The 17384-nt window shown below is 43.7% G+C and overlaps 1 protein-coding gene across 2 annotated transcripts in view; it reads left to right on the top strand.

Moving 5' to 3' along the window:
• The window catches only part of USP43 (ubiquitin specific peptidase 43), a 49737-nt gene that overhangs the window by 22234 nt on the left and 10119 nt on the right, over positions 1–17384 (top strand). Inside the window, exons 5-13 of one of the 2 annotated variants that reach the window (XM_043903831.1) lie at positions 663–798; positions 2572–2707; positions 4779–4914; positions 5325–5436; positions 10786–10889; positions 12012–12089; positions 12877–13003; positions 13102–13453; positions 15881–16039. In XM_043903831.1, coding sequence (XP_043759766.1) covers positions 663–798; positions 2572–2707; positions 4779–4914; positions 5325–5436; positions 10786–10889; positions 12012–12089; positions 12877–13003; positions 13102–13453; positions 15881–16039 — 1340 coding nt within the window. The remainder of the gene's footprint in view (positions 1–662; positions 799–2571; positions 2708–4778; positions 4915–5324; positions 5437–10785; positions 10890–12011; positions 12090–12876; positions 13004–13101; positions 13454–15880; positions 16040–17384) is intronic. The other variant, XM_043903832.1, reaches the window with a different exon arrangement.

A 17384-nucleotide genomic window follows, 5' to 3' on the forward strand; every position in this document is an offset into this window, starting at 1 on the left:
TGTGCATTCAGTAGAAACTGTGCTTTTCATTTTGAATTTTGATCTTTTCCCAGCCAAGCAATGTGAGGTATGGTCCTCTCTGGGCAGGGCAGCACCACAGCTCCCAGTCCCGCCTGGTGATCATGAGGGTAAACAACCATACACTTAAAACCTCTCTGTTTTTCACCTTCAGCACAGTATTCAGTAAATTACAGGGGCAATTCAAAACTTTATTATCATGAAGGCTCTATGTTAGATGATTTTGCCCAACTGTGGGCAAATGTAAGTGTTCTGAGAATGTTTAAGGTGGGGAGGGCTAAGCTATGCTATTTGATAGGTTAGGTGTATTAAATGCATTTTTGACTTAAGATACTTTAAGCTACAATGACATAATCCCATCGTAAGTTGAGGAAGACCTGTATTGTGATTCTTTTTTCTGTGTGTGTGTGTGTTGTGATTCTTAATCAAATGTCTTTTATTTATAAGTCGCAGGAAAAGTACACGGAACTGAGACCCTTGGGGAATTGGCTCTCCACTGCCACCTGGTGACAACATACTTAAAGGGCAATAACCCGACCAGGAAGTCGAGATTTGCCCAAGTGCTAAACTTGGTCTAGTGTCAGTGATGTTGGTGACAGCCCATGTCCATCCTTCAAGGATGTGGCCTCCTTCCTATTTTCCAGATTCTTGAGCGTCACCTTGGTCTTCCCCTCCAAGAGCCAGCGGTTCCTGCGGGTTGGCCTGGCCGTGCCAATCCTGAGCACAGTGGCAGCCCTGAGGAAGATGGTTGCAGAGGAAGGCGGCCTCTCTCCAGAGGAGGTGTGATGGGGGACCTGGGCATGGGATGAGGGATACTAACTGCGCCAGCCCTCTAGGCTGTTTAGGCTAATTTTTGGCTCTCAGTGACTCCAATGTGACTCATGAGTTACTGTTTGATTAATAGTCCCTGGTGTCTGTGATGACTGGGCCTAGACCGCTCCCTGCTTTTTCACAGAGTAACCCGGAGAGGAAATCACCTTTGTCTTCCAAAAAGGTGACGATGATGACGATCATCATCCTTTCAACAATAGCTGATTCTCAGTAGTACTTCTTAAGTGCTGAGCACGACTCTATGAACTTTATAGCTAGTTTCTCCCCACCATCATCCTGTGAGGCAGATATTACAATTATCCTCATTTTACCAGTGAGCACTAGGCAAGTGTGACACAAGCTCAGTGACTGGGCCAGGATTTGAATGCAGATAGTGATTTCAGAACCTGAACCACTATTCTATATTTTCACTGCTGAGAATATAAACCAGGAGACTGAAGAGGAACTTGGGATGAGTACATGAGAGAGGCGATTTGGGGACAGTGGGATGGTTGTGCTCTGCTTATTTTTTTTTTGAGTGTCTTGGTAAAGAGTTTGGACTCACTGTGACTTTGGTGAGCAGACTCATAATAGGGTCCCCCATGAAAGGACGGAGTAGAAGGGATGGTGGTGAAAAGCAGCAAGGGAAGGCTTCAAAATGGGGTTCTAATTGTAATTCAGTCCCTTTCTAGTTTTCAGACCTTGGACAAGGTAATCAGTCCCCTGTTTCTTTCTTTAGTTTGTGTTTTTTTTTTTTTTAATTAAAAAAATTTGTTGCCACACTGTGCAGCATTTGGGATCTTAGTTCCTGACTAGGGCTCATACCCACGCCTCCTGTCTTGGAAGCACAGAACCTTAACCACTGGACCTCCAGGGAAGTCCTGGTCCTCTGTTTCTTTAACTGTAAAATGGAAATTTTATACATCCATTGGTATAAAACTGGTGACTTGGTGACCTCATGAGATTTTTTTTTTTCTAATTAAGGAATATTTTAGAAGGGAATGGATATAAGAAAGTTTCCATCTTAAGGTTATAACTTAACCTGTTGACTTTTTACATGTGTGTATATCTGTGTAACCACCATGATAATAGAACTTTTCTATCACCCCAGTGGGCGCCTTCCTGCTTCTACCCAATCAATTCCTCTGACCTTTCTCACTATTTTAATAAAGATCTCAGTTGAAGGGAAAGATGTGTGTCTGTGTGCTCAGTTGTTGATTCCTTCCACCTTTGAGGGGGCAGAGTTGGATCTGGGGGCAGCCAGGACCCTCAAAGCAGTAGTCACCCATCTCCTCCACTACAAAACCAGCCTTTTCCGCTCACCTCAGTGTTCCGTAAAAATATTTCCCATGTATGATACAATGTGAAAAAAGTTGGCAATACTATTTGGAAGTTTTTTAAGTGGAGATTGGTTAGTGGGAAACACTCTCAATTTTTGTTTATCTGAAGTGGGCTTCATTTTAGGCTCATTCTGTCAGGATAGTTTAGCTGGGTATAAAACTTTAGCTTTTCAATTTTCTTCTCCCGACTCTTCCTTTGGCACTTTGATAATTCTGTTGTTGTGGTTGAGATCCAAGTCTGTGTTAGTCTGACTGTTGCACCTAGTGTTTTATTACTAAAAATAAGTAACCACTTGGAAGGAAAATGTAGAAGAGAGGTTTCAGGCAATTGGTCATTTTTAGACTGCTTCTTTGTTAAGTTCCCTTTGAGAAACAAAAGGGAAAATGATCCTTTTCATTCCAGGTGATCTTGGTTGAACTGTATCCCAGTGGACTCCAGCGGTCTTTCTTTGATGAAGAGGACCTGAATACTATTGCAGAAGGAGATAATGTCTATGCCTTCCAAGCTCCCCCATCACCTGGGCAGGAGATGCTCTCAGGTACAGTAGTGCTTTGCAAAATTTTATTTGGATATTATGAATTATAGGTTTGAGAGAATACCTGTTGGGTGCTAAGGCATAAGACATTCAGTTTTAGTACTTGGAAATATCAGGCTTATTTTCTCTGATATTTGTTTTACAGATGATTCATTATTAAAAATCAATCAACTAATACAGGAATTTTCAAAACCTTAGTATCAGAATCATCTGGAGAGCTTGTTTAAGCAGATTTCTGAACCCTACCCACAGGGCTTTTGACTCAGTAGGCCAGGGGTGGGGCCTGAGAAATTACTTGTCTGATAAACTCTGGTGATAATGGTCCTGGGACCATGTTTTGAGAACCACTATTCATAATGGGACTTGCCTTGTGGCTTAGATGGTAAAGCATCTGCCTACAATGCAGGAGACCTGAGTTCGATCCCTGGGTCGGGAAGATCCTCTGGAGAAGGAAATGGCAACCCACTCCAGTGCTCTTGCCTGGAAAATCCCATGGATGGAGGAGCCTGGTAGGCTACAGTCCATGGGGTCACAAAGAGTCAGACACAATTGAGCAACTCACTTTCATTCAGAATGGGTACTGGAGTAATCTTTGTCTTCAGGAGTCTTATGGTTCAAGGTCAGTGCTTGAAGTAAAACTGTTATAGCAACCTAGATGTGCATTGGCAGATGAATGGATGAAGAAGTTGTGGTATACATACACAATGGAATATTACTCAGCCATAAAATGGAACACCTTTGAGTCTGTTCTAATGAGGTGGATGAACCTAAAACCTATTATACAGAGTGAAGTAAGTCAGAAAGAGAAAGATAAATATTGTATTATAATGCCTATATACAGAATCTAGAAAAATGGTACTGAAGAATTTATTAACAGGGCAACAGTGAAGAAGCAGACATAGAGAATAGACTTATGAGCATGGGGAGAGGGTGAGATCTATGGAAAGAGTAACATGAAAACTTACATTACCATATGTAAAATAGATAGCCAACGGGAATTTGCCCTAGGACTCAGGTAGCTGAAACAGGGGCTCTGTATCAACCTAGAGGAGTGGGATGGGGAAGGAGATGGGAGGGAGGTTCAGAAGGGAGGAGGTATGTTTATATATGGCTGATTCATGTTGAGTTGAGGTTTGATAGAAAATAACAAAATTCTGTAAAGCAATTATCCTTCAATAAAAAATAAATTAATTTAAAAGAAAGCTTATAAACCAGAGTAGTAGATGGTCAAAGAGGTTATTAAATGACATTTTGTTAACAGTCTCACTTTCCTGTGTTTACTTTTCCTAAACTTTGGATAGGCAAAGATGGTCAGTTTCTGGCAGCCTTTCATTGTAGGTCAGTATACATTTTGGTCCAGTTAACCGGTCAAGAAGACTCATGTTAGAGCACCTTGTGCCAGCGTCACCATGTTCTGCAGATAAGTTCTCTGCCCCAGGCTGGATCCTTGGCCAGCCTAGGTGGCAGACTGGCTGTGCAAACCAAGTATCTGCAGTCACTCTGAGTCACTGGAGAGACTCTGGGTGTGGAACCTGAAACAAAACATTGACAGGCCCTGATTACTTAATAACTCAGTGAAACAAGCCCTCATTTCAAATTTAATCACAGGTCACACGTCTGTGCCTTAAAAGTAAAATTTCAAAGCTGATTGGAAATTGAGGATGGTCCAATTCTTCTACTTTCTTAATGGCAAAGATTTTTGCATTCCCTCGGTTCTTATGTTGGCTTTCTAAGAGAGCAGAAACTCTACAGCTCTCTGATCAAAGCATACACGCAACCAAAATCATTTTGGTGTATTTTTCAGATTGGCTTTGAAAAGTGTTGATTAAAATCCCTGTATTTTAAAATTGGCTGAATACAGCAGCAAGTTCACTACCATGTAGATCCTCTTTTTGCACCAGATGTCCAGTGGCACATGTACCATGAGCTTTATTTAATATTGCTTTCCCTGAAGCCCTCCAGTGTCTCCCATGGGTGGTTAATAGATGCTCAAAGAGAAGAGGGGCTAGAAGCCAGCGTTCTGACCCAGCATAGTAGCTCGTTTAAGAACACAAATGTAATTCTTGATTTTCAGCTCGTCCATCTGGTCTGCTGGTCTCCCCACGCTTGGCAGCCCGTGAGGGTCAGCGATTATCCCTGCCTGTCCACAATGAGACCACAGTGCTAATCCTCTTCTGTAATTTGGTGGGCTCGGGGCAGCAGGCCAGCAGGTATGTTTAACTTTGTCTTTCTTTCACATGATTTCTAGGGTATGTCTACATGTACTTGGAATTTGAGCTGGAATAATTCTAATTTGAAAAAGATTAAATATCCATTCTTAAGGTTGATCCACAAGGAGTAGGGTGTAAGGTGCTTGCTGATCAAAGGATCAGAAGTGATGGCCCTCAGCAGATGGCTAACACCATCCTTAACAATTAAGTATCAGAGGTTTTCCTGTTGGTTTTAGGAACAATGATAACTGCTTTCATCACTATTTTTTTTTTTTTTTAATTTATTGGCTGTGGTGCATGGTGTGTGGGATCCAATTGAGTGAAGCCAATGAGTAGAGTCAACACTGTTGACTCTTGGGTATTGTTGGTTTTTGTTTTGCTGAAATAACCTCATATACTTGGATTTCCAGGTTTGGGCCTCCTTTCTTGGTAAGGGAAGACAGAGCCATCTCATGGATCCAGCTCCAGCAGTGCATTCTCAGCAAAGTCCGATACCTCATGAAGAGCGAGGTCCCCATACAGGTCAGTGTGTGTGTGTGTGTGTAGTGTGTGTGTGTGTGGGGGGGGGGGTAGGAATCTAGTGGTAGCAAAGGAGAGATAAGAATTTGGCATCAGTGACAACATTCACATTGTCATATCAAACAACTTTAATTTTTATGCAAGAAAAATCACCATTTCATGACCTGTGCCATCCCTCTCTTTGTCACATTACCAAAGACATTTCATAGATGGAGCTTTTGCTTGTTAAATCTTTCAAAACACCACTGGGGCCTTCCCTGCTGATTCAGTGTCTAAGGATCCATTCTCCCAATGCAGGGGGCAACAGGTTCGATCCCTGGTCAGGGAACTAGATCCTACGTGCCACAGCTAATTGTTCCCATACTGAAGCAGAAGATCTAGCATGCCTCAACCAGGAGAAAAGATCCCATTGAAACCCAGTGCAGCCAAACAAGTAAATTTTTTTTTTTTTTTAAACTGGAAGAAAGAGTGGAATTCACATCATTCGTTTGTGGCTTCCCATAGTTCTTCTTGGAGGGAAACTTGTAATAAACTGTAATGTAGACATTTGAACCAAAAGTTTCAATGGACTTGTTTCCTGTTGCTCTCCACCTAAAACTATCATAACATTGTTAATCGGCTATACGCCAATGTAAAAAAAGAAATGAGAAAACAGTTTTAAGGGATTTGAAGTATTACTTCTGTGGAAAACTAAAATTGATATTTATGTCCATATATGAGAATATAAATATTCAAATAATTTTGTCCAATTTTTGAAAAACACATGAAAAACTCCAAGAAGGAACACCTTTATGCCTTGCTCATTTATTGATTCTCAGACTGGTTCAGTTCAGTTCAGTCGCTCAGTCATGTCCCACTCTTTGCGACCCCATGGACTGCAGTATGCCAGGCTTCCCTGTCCATCACCAACTCCTGGAGCTTACTCAAACTCATGTCCAAAGAGTCAGTGATGCCATCCAACCATCTCATCCTCTGTCATCCCCTTCTTCTCCCACCTTCAATCTTCCCCAGCATCAGGGTCTTTTCCAATGAGTCGGTTCTTCTCATCAGGTGGCCAAAGTATTGGAGTTTCAGCTTCAGCAACAGTCCTTCCAATGAATATTCAGGACTGATTTCCTTTAGGATTGACTGGTTGTATCTCCTTGCAGTCCAAGGGACTCTCAAGAGTCTTCTCCAACACCACAGTTCAAAAGCATCAATTCTTCAACACTCAGCTTTCCTTATAGTCCAATTCTCACATTCATACATGACTACTGAAAAGACCATAGCTTTGACTAGATGGACCTTTGTTGGCAAAGTAATATCTCTGCTTTTTAATATGCTCTCTAGGTTGGTCATAGCTTTTCTTCCAAGGAACAAGCATCTTTTAATTTCACGACTGCAGTCACCATCTGCAGTGATTTTGGAGCCCCCCAAAATAAAGTCTGTCACTGTTTCCACTGTTTCTATTTGCCATGAAGTAATGGGACCAGATGCCATGATCTTCTTTTTCTGAATGTTGAGCTTTAAGCCAACTTTTTCACTCTCCTCTTTCACTTTCATCAAGAGGCTCTTTAGTTCTTCGCTTTCTGCCATGAGTGGTGTCATCTGCATACCTGAGGTTATTGATATTTCTCCCAGCAATCTTGATTCCAGCTTGTGCTTCATCCAGCCCATCATTTTGCATGATGTACTCTGCATATAAATTAAATAAGCAGGGTGACAATATACAGCCTTGACATACTCCTTTTTCTATTTGGAGCCAGTCTGTTGTTCCATTTCCAGTTTTAACTGTTGCTTCCTGACCTGCACACAGATTTCTCAGGAGGCAGGTCAGGTGGTCTGGTATTCCCATATCTTTCAGAATTTTCCACAGTTTGTTGTGATCCACAGAGTTAAAGGCTTTGGCATAATCAATAAAGCAGAAGTAGATGTTTTTTTTGAACTCTCTTGTTTTTTTGATAATCCAACAGATATTGGCAATTTAATCTCTGGTTTCTCTGCCTTTTCTAAACCCAGCTTGAACATCTGGAAGTTCACAGTTCACGTACTGTTGAAGCCTCGCTTAGAGAATTCTGAGCATTACTTTGCTTGTGTGTGAGATGAGTACAATTATGTGGTAGTTTGAATATTCTTTGGCATTTCCTTTCTTTGGGATTGGAATGAAAACTGACCTTTTCCAGTCCTGTGACTACTGCTGAGTTTTCCAAATTTGCTGGCATATCGAGTGTAGCACTTTCACGGCATCATCTTTTAGGATTTGAAATAGCTCAACTGGAATTCCATCACCTCCACTAGCTTTGTTCATAGTGATGCTTCCTCAGGCCCACTTGACTTCACATTCCAGGATGTCTGGCTCTAGGTGAGTGATCACACCATCATGGTTATCTGGGTCCTGAAGATGTTTTTTTTTTATAGTTCTTCTGTGTATTCTTGCTACCTCTTCTTAATACTGCTTCTGTTAGGTCCATACCATTTCTGTCCTTTATTGTGCCCATCTTTGCATGAAGTATTCCCTTGGTATCTCTAATTTTCTTGACGAGATCTCTAGTCTTTTCCATTCTATTGTTTTCCTCTATTTCTTTGCATTGATCACTGAGGAAGGCTTTCTTATTTCTCATTGCTATTCTTTGGAACTCTGCATTCAAATGGGTGTATCTTTCCTTTTCTCCTTTGCTTTTCACTTCTCTTCTTTTCTCAGCTATTTGTAAGGCCTCCTCAGACAACTATTTTGCCTTTTTGCATTTCTTTTTCTTGGGGATGGTCTTGATCCCTGCCTCTTGTACAAGGTCACGAACCTCCATCCATTGTTCTTCAGGCACTCTGTTTATCAGATCTAATCTATTTGTCACTTCTACTGTATAATCGTAAGGGATTTGACTTAGGTTATACCTGAATGGTCTAGTGGTTTTCCCTACTTTCTTCTATTTAAGTCTGAATTTGGCAATAAGGAGCCCATGATCTGAGCCACAGTCTGCTCTAGGTATGTTTTTGCAGACTGTATAGAGCTTTTCCATCTTTGGCTGCAAAGAGTATAATCAATCTGATTTCAGTATTGACCATCTGGTGATGTCCATGTGTAGAATCTGGTAGTTTCCAAATAAAAGCAACACATTTTAAAACCATTTCTTATTTTTTGGCCATGCCATGGGGTATGTAGGATCTTTGTTCCCCAACCAGGGATAGAACTCCCACCCCCTGCATTGGAAACACGAAGTCTTAACCACTGGACCGTGAGGGAATTCCCTAAAACCATTCCTTTTAGCCCCAATAGTATCAGAAGTTGTTCTGATGGCTGCTTGGCACAGAAGACTTTAACATTTTTAGGGACAGTTCAGTAGCCTCAGAATTTCGTTTTCCCCCAATTATTCTCTAAGTACAAACTTCCCATTTGGAGGATGTCCCAAACATTTCAAAGGGATTTCTTCATAATTATTCATAATTCATGTGCTTTCCTTCCCAGGGAAAACCATACATTGACTCAGGATTTACCCCAAATATCAGTTTGTTAATGACCTTTTCTACCTTTGTATCAAATCTTTATCTCCAAAGGGTTTTTGCTGCATGAACTGCCCGGCAGATCTGCCCAAATTAGAAACTCGAATTTCTCCCTAAGTAGGTCAGAATATCTAGTAATAGCTTTGGCCTTCCCCAAACCCTGTGCTCCTTGCTGTTGAAAGTGGACAGAACTGCTTTCATACAAACACTGAACTCAGCTGTTCTTAGTCTCCCCCTGGTCTCCCATGTACTTTTGCCTCTGCACCTCTACAGCCATTTCAGTTTTAGAAACCAATCAAGCAGTCAGTGGGGCCTGCAAAATTCTGATACAGGTAACCCCTGACTTGATTTTTTTAAAACATTGTGGTAAAACGCATATAACATTAATTTTAACCATTCACAAGTGTGCATTAATTGTATTCCTCATGATGCATAGCCATCGCCACTATACCCCCTAAATTTTTCATCATACCCACAAAAACTATACCTATTAACAACTCCCTGTTCCCGCAGCACCTAGCCTGTGGGAACCTCCATTTTACTTCCTGTCTTTATGAATTTGACCCCTCTGTGTATCTCATATAAACAGAACTATACAATATTTGCCCTTCTGCATCTGGCTTATTTCACTAAGCAAAATGTTTTCAGGATCCATTCATGTTGCAGCATGCATTGAATTTACTTGTTTAAGGCTGAGTAATATTCCATTGTGTGTGTCTTTGAGACTCCATGGACTGTATAGTCCATGGAATTCTCCAGCCCAGAATACTGGAGTGAGTAGCCATTCCCTTCTCCAGGGGATCTTTCCAATGCAGGGATTGAACCCAGGTCTCCCGCATTGCAGGCAGACTCTTTACCAGCTGAGCCACTAGGGAAGCCCAAGAACACTGGAGTGGGTAGCCTATCCTTTCCCCAGGGGATCTTTCTGACCCAGGAATCGAACTGAAATCTCCTGCATTGCAGGCGGATTCTTATCAGCTGAGCTGTCAGGGAATCCCTTGTGTGTATATAATACCATATCTGGTTTATTCATTCGTATGTTGATGGATTCTTGGGTTACTACTACCGGTTGACTATTGCAAATAATGCTGTTTAAGGTTCACTTGGCTTTCCTGGTGGCTCAGACAGTAAAGAATCCACCTGCAATGTGGGAGACCAGGGTTCCATCCCTGGGTTGGGAAGATCCCCTGGAGAAGGGAAAGGCTACCCACTCCAGTATTCTGGCCTGGAGAATTCCATGGGGTTCCATGGAGAATTCCATGGAGTTGCAAAGAGTCGATACGACTGAGCGACTTCCACTTTCACTTTTTACTTTCAAGGTTCGCTTCAGTTCAGAACAGTTAGAATATGAAAAAAATGTACATCTTAGAATAAAAACATGGGTGACATTTCTTTTATGTGGCTTATTTCAGTGTGTACAAATACTTAGCATTTGATAAGTAAAATGTACACTAGCTTGCTTTTAGATAATTGCCTCACTTTGATAATCTGGTGATGATGATAATCATCTTGATAAATTGCCTATTAATAATTAATGAACAGAATTGATTTAATTTCCCATTTATTGTGCCAACATTTGCTTCAATTAACCATGTGTTATTTTATTTTTTTAAATATTATTTTAAATCACTATGTTCACTGTTTCAGAAAATTTAATGTTACATGGTGTTAGATTACTATGTTAAAAGGTATAGGGTATATCTTCTAAAAAAACTAAAGCCTTTATATCTCCAGGTTTAGAAAACAATTATTTAAGGACATATTCAAAATACCCTTTAATCAGAAAATTGCATTTTTTGAGTAACTTCTTTGCACATAACCATCTGATTCACACCAACATGCACATTGACCTGCTTCCTGTTCTTGGCTTGGCAGAACCTGGGGTCACTATTCTCCATCCGGGTCGTGGGACTCTCCCTGGCCTGCAGCTACTTGTCCCCACAGGACAGTCGGCCCCTCTGTCACTGGGCAGTTGACAGGTAAGGGGATGTTCCAGACCTGGTAAGAGAATGAATACATTCTTGTCTGACTAGACTCCTTCAAGGCTGTGTATCAGTAAAACTGATGACAATCAGTTGCCCTTGGTCTTCAGCACTAGCGACTGGGTTAGGTCCTTGTATACATTCTGTGCTTCCAGTCCTTATGTCTAAGCAGGACTGATGGCCACTTCAGAGATGGAGGGGGACACTGGGGTTCCCAAAGATGAGGACTTATTCACACTCACATGGCTAGTTAAGGATTGTATACCTTCCATGAACTCAAACCCTGGGTTGTTTTTTTTTTTTTAATAGTTTCAATTTTATTTTATTTTAGTTATTTTTATTTTTTGGCCATGATATATGACATGCAGGATCTTAGTTCCCTGACTAGGGATGTAACCCTATGCCCTCTGCATTGGAAGCGCAGAGTCTTAACCATGGACTCCCAGGGAAGTCCCTCAAAATCATCTTGGTGACAGCTGGGGACTCTTGTGACATCTCCACTTTTTTCTTGCAATACATTCAAAACCTTCTTTTAAGGGGCAGACCCTCCCATTGCTTATCTATATGTGTCTTGTTGATTTCATGTCTTCCACTTTCTTCTGCATTAAGGCCAGCCAGTTTCTTCTGAAATGGGCTGAGTGAAAACAGCTGGAAAGAGTGATGGGCTGATGAGATTTTCTGGGTCTGGACAGCTCTGGAAGGGGAAGACCTTTTAGGTCATAGAGGTGGGCTCGAAGGTGCTCCTTTCACTTCACAGTGGAGGAAAACCCAGCAGCTCATTTTGGGCATCATCAGAATTGGGTGTGTGTGTAAGATGTTCAAACAGAACAGACCTATTGACATTGAGCAGGTGGCTGAGACTGCAGTGGGAGCGCTGAGCCATGACCGGGCAGCCACCAGACCCTCAGAGCTCGCCAGCTCCCAGGGCAGGGAGGACAGAGGCTTCAGGGTAGATGAAGGACCAAGCCTTCCACAGATAGCGCCTCCCCAGGCCCCCAACCTCGGTTTCCATGCAGCTCTGGACGTTTCTGTTGGGAACATCGGTCCTGGGGGTGGAGAGGGTGGGGAGAGTGGGAAGCCGCCCCCATGCCTTGGATGGGCCCTCTATTCTCTCATCAGGGCTCTGCATCTTAGGAGGCCAGGAGGCCCCCCGCACATCAAACTGGCCGTGGAGTGGGACATTGACACCAAGGAGCGGTGAGTCCAGCAGAGCCCAGCTCATGCAGAGGAGACAAAGCCTGTTCGTGCATAATGGACCTTCCTGTGCCAGTTCCCCTGATGCCACCGTGGGGTGTATGAAGCTTCCCGGATGCACTGTGACCCATTCTTCCAAGAAGCCCCAGTGGCAATTGTCTGCCTATAAACAACAGCAGTAGGACTAGTATAATGATGTTGGTGGGTGATGGCCGTGGTGGTCATGGTCACAGTTGTAAATGGTGAGGTGACACTTGGCCAGTCACTGCTCTGAGCACTTTTCATCCATGTAGGATATTTCATGCATCACTTTCTGTAAGGTAGGGCCGACTCGAATCCACCTTGTCAGATGAGGAAACCAAGGCGCAGAGAGGTTAAACGGTTGCTCCCCTGCCTGGCAGAGGTGAACTTTGAACTCGGGCCGTCAGGCTCAAGTGCACACTCTTAGTCACTCAGCGTGGCTGCATCTCTAACCCTGAGGGCATCTTCCAACATTGGGAAAGGACACTGTTCAGCCTGGCGAGGGTTTATTAATCTCAACTAGGTGCCAGGCCGTGCCTCACATGAAACAAAGATGTATAAGCCAAGGGCTTGGTCCTTGTCAGGGCTGGTGGGGGAGACTGAGAATTCCAGTAAGAGAGAGTGGGCGCTCCAGAAGCCCAAGGAAAGGGGCCTTTGACTCCACAGGAGATGCTTTGCACCCCATTAGCTGGGAGTAGAGACCCCTGGGTGGGGCGGGCAGGGCGGGGAGGTGAGACACCCACACGGCCTCTGTCTGCTCCCCCCACAGCCTGTTCGGGAGCCCCCAGGAGGAGCGGGTGCAGGACGCGGACAGTGTGAGGCGGCAGCAGCAGGCCCACCAGCAGCACAGCTGCACCCTGGACGAGTGTTTCCAGTTCTACACCAAGGAGGAGCAGGTCCCGCCCTGGGGGTCTGCGCCCCGGCTGGGCGGGGATGGGGGGGTGCCAGGGCCCGTCAGTGGGTGGGCTCACAGTCCTGGTGGCTTCCCTTCCAGCTGGCCCAGGATGACGCGTGGCGGTGCCCGCACTGCCAGGCCCTGCAGCAGGGGGTGGTGAAGCTGAGCCTCTGGACCCTGCCCGACATCCTTATCATCCACCTCAAGCGCTTCTGCCAGGTGGGCGAGAGGAGGAACAAGCTCTCCACGCTGGTGAAGTTCCCGCTCGCCGGGCTCGACATGGCTCCCCACGTGGCCCAGAGGAGCACCAGCCCCAAGGCCATGCCAGGCGCCTGGCCTCCTTCCTGGAAGCAGCCGGCCTGCCTGCCCACCAGCTACCCGCTGGACTTCCTGTACGACCTCTACGCCGTCTGCAACCACCACGGCAGTTTGCAAGGTGGGCATTACACAGGTGAGCCTGCCTCGCGGCCTGTGGCTGCTGCTGCTATGGCCACATTCGTGGCCGTGGCCTGGGCCTCCAGATACCATGGGAAGGGACACCCATGGGATGCCAAGTTCACTCGGGCACTCAGCACCAGCTGACCCCTCACCCGCTGCATGCCTGGAACCTGCCAGAGGGTAGAGGGTGCTGGTCCAAGCATGGGGCAGGGTTAGGAGGGTGGCTGGGATAGAAAGTTAGTTACAGCCCAAGTTTTCACCATATCAGGTGAAACCCAAAGAGTTTCTCATTTGTTCTCATCTGTGATTCAGCCCAAAGTCTCTCACTTATCAGATTTGGTATTTATTTCTATGGGGTACATTCAATTGTTACTGCCTCCTAGGAACTTGAAGTGAATGAAGGATGGAAGGACAGAAACAAAGAGCTTGGCAGCCCGCTCAGTTCATAATTGCATACCTTGGTCTGTTCTACACTAATATAAATTAGGTCATTTCTGGAAAAAATTCTTGGAAATATTTTGTTTTTTGAAAAGTGTGCTACTCCTAGTATACTTATGAACCTGCAATTTGGAAAACACTGTATAAACAACCAGGATCATCACTCATTTGTTCATTGAGCAAATATTTATGAAGTCCCCATTCTATGGCAAATCCTGGGCTAGGTGCTGGAGCCTAAGTGATGAACAAGATAAATAGGAGTCCTGCCCTCATGGGACTAATTTCAGACACAGAAATAAAAAGGTGCTTGTCCCTTTAACACTTTCACTACTTGGCATCGTGAAAAGATGATTGGTTGATGTGTCTGAGATATAGATAAAGCCTGCCTGAGCATGTTACCTTTAGGAAAGATGATGTGGAACTAGCCATGTGAATAATGGTAGGAAAGCATTATGGGCAGTGCTGCTAGCATGTGCAAAGGTTCAGAGGCAGAGTTTGTGGTTTAAGAATTGATGAAAGGCTGCTGTGACTTAACGGGGAAGTAAGTCAAGATGGGGCTGGATGCCAAGACTCTGGAGGCCATGGAAAAGAGATTGCATTTTTCCAAACCGTGGTGGGAAAAGTCATTAAAAGGTTTTCAGCAGAGGAATAAAGACATAATCGAGTTCACAAAGTGAGGTCTTAGCTCGAGCAGAGAATTGGGTGGAGCAAGAATGTAAGCTGGAATTGCAGTTAGGAGGGTGTTTCTGGGCCTCAAGTGGGAGATGGTGTTGGCTGGGACTTGGGTGATGATAGGGTATTCAAGACACATTTGGGAAAGAGAATTGGTCAGACTGGCTTTTGGACTCAGCATGGGATGGAAGAGAGGCAGGAGCAAAGATGAACTTTTCGTGCCTGGTTTGAGCCAGTGCAAATCAGTCAACTGTACTTCCACAGCAGGGGATGTGGGTTCAGTCCCTGGTCAGGGAACTAAGATCCCACATGCCATGAGTTTCAGCCAAAAAAAAAAAAAAAAAAGCCAGCCAAGTGTGGCTCGTGGGTCAGATCCAGTCTGGCACCTGTATTCATTCGGTCCACGAGTTAAAAATGGTTTTTACATTTTAAAAGGGGGTAAAAAAGCAAAACAAAAAACAAACCAAATAATGGCAAGAAGAATATATGACAGAGACCGTAGATGGCCAAAGGTGACCTGCAGAGCCTAAAATTGGCCAGATGGGCTATTTGGCCCATTGCAGAAAAAAGCTGGCTTTCACTCCTGAATTAGTATGTTATGGTACCAATTACTGAGATGTGTAGGGAAAGGAGAGGAATATTTCTTATATTTGTTTGGAAGGTGGTGAGAATCTTATCTATGATCATTTTCTTAGATGTTTGACTACAGTTCTTAGGTAGGGAAGAAGTGAATTATAATCCCAACTGCATATTTTCCTTGCATACTGAATCAGAGATGTGCATTTTGAAGCTTCTCAAAAGAACCAGGATGACCGTTAGCATTATTACCTGAAAAAAGTGAGTGTTAGATGCTCAGTCACGTCTGACTCTTTAGCGACTCTATGGACTGTAGCCCACCAGGCTTCTCTGTCCGTGGGATTTCCCAGGCAAGAATACTGAAATGAGTAGCCGTTCCCTTCTTCAGGGGATCTTCCTGACCCAGGGATCAAACTTGGGTCTCATGCATTGCAGGAAGATTCTTTACCATCTGAGCCACCAGGGAAGCCCACCATAAATAACTCAGGACATGCTTTTATTAGAAATTTTGCTTGAACAATCTCTACAACATAAGGATTCAGCTTGTGTGGTAACAACCCACTTTTTATCAGTGAGCATCTGGATGTATAACTGGTTGATCCTTTCTGATTCCACCAAATTCCTTTCTGGCTAAAAATGAACCGATGTTTCTCATTCTATGACAAATATCTGTTTTTCAGCCATGCCAGTGGGAAATCTCTTCCTGCTTTGGGGGGCTCCAATTAATGGGGACTTGGGGTTTGGACCTTCGCAGCCTACTGCCGGAACTCTCTGGACGGCCAGTGGTACAGTTACGATGACAGCACGGTGGAGCCGCTTCTAGAAGATGAGGTCAATACACGAGGGGCTTACATCTTGTTTTATCAGAAGAGGAATAGCATCCCTCCGTGGTCAGCCAGCAGCTCCATGAGAGGTAGGTACTGCCGCTTCTCCCGGAAGAGGGGGGGACTGGACAAATTCAAGATGCTCAGTCACATCAAGGACCAGGATAGGTCCGGCAAGGGTCTGAAAGAGGAAGCTTTGTCTGCTTTCCTGGTAGCTCAGCTGGTAAAGAATCTGCCTGCCATGCAGGAGACCCTGGTTTGATTCCTGGGTCAGGAAGATCTGCTGGAGAAGGGATAGGCCACTCACTCCAGTATTCTTGGGCTTCTCTGCTGGCTTAGCTGGTAAATAATCTGCCTGCAGTGTGAGATACCTGGGTTCAATCCCTGGGTTGGGAAGATCCACTGGAGAAGGGAACGGCTACCCGCTCCAGTATTCTGGCCTGGAGAATTCCACGGACTGTTTGGGGAGTCCATGACTCAGTCATGACTGAGCGACTTTCACTTTCCAGAGCATGTCCAGCCCTACAGAACTGTGTTCCGTTTGTAAAGATGTGGGCGGGACACAATGAGATCCAAGAATGGGAAAAGGAATAACATTTTTTTCCTGTGACAGGTGACTCTTGGGAGCGTGGCATTCTATATTTTCTTTCTTGCTCATATGAGCTTGATCTTAATTAGCTCATTATTGACTGAGGGATTTTTGCAGAAACTATTGCCGTGGCCACCGATTTTTATTTTGGTCAGCCAAAAATTAGTTCTGTTATTTTATTAACACTTTGAGAGTTATGATGTTCAATTGTTACATCTGACACAACTGTAGTTTTCTGATTTTCATAAAATGTTGTCTTTCGTTCTCCTGTAGAAGCAAAGGAGCCTTCTTTAGCATCATGAGTTTCATTTTCACTTTCCATTTTTTGTTGGCCTAATATTTACATTGTTTGACTCAGAACTATATTCTGAAGAACTATTATCTTCTGAGACACTAGTATATATGTCACTTGGACAATCAGCATAGAATTTACTGAAAAATTCTTTTTCACTCAAAATTTTGCGATGTGTCATTTTTGAAAATTTTAAGTTTAGACTACACACAAGGTTGGAAGAAAAACCTAAGGGAGGAAAATGTGAATGATAATGACGTTCATAAGTTGCATAATAAACCCTTGATCAATTTTAAGCTCTAACAAATTCTCAGGGTGATGTTAATTGTATCACTCTCTACAAATGTATTGATGTGTTGCCAGTCAGTAACATTCAGGTAACAAAAGACACATTAATACATCTCAGGTCAATAATGTGTTAAGGTTGTGTAGTATAACCCTGCATTAGTCCCATTAGAAAGGGAGAGGCAGTTATAAGGGATGTGGGTCTTTAATAGGAAATAATCGCTTAACCCAACCTGAGAGCTATGTTTATTAAAGACGAAAGTGAAAG

This window comes from Cervus elaphus, chromosome 5 (assembly GCF_910594005.1).
Source record: "Cervus elaphus chromosome 5, mCerEla1.1, whole genome shotgun sequence".
NCBI lineage: Eukaryota > Metazoa > Chordata > Mammalia > Artiodactyla > Cervidae > Cervus > Cervus elaphus.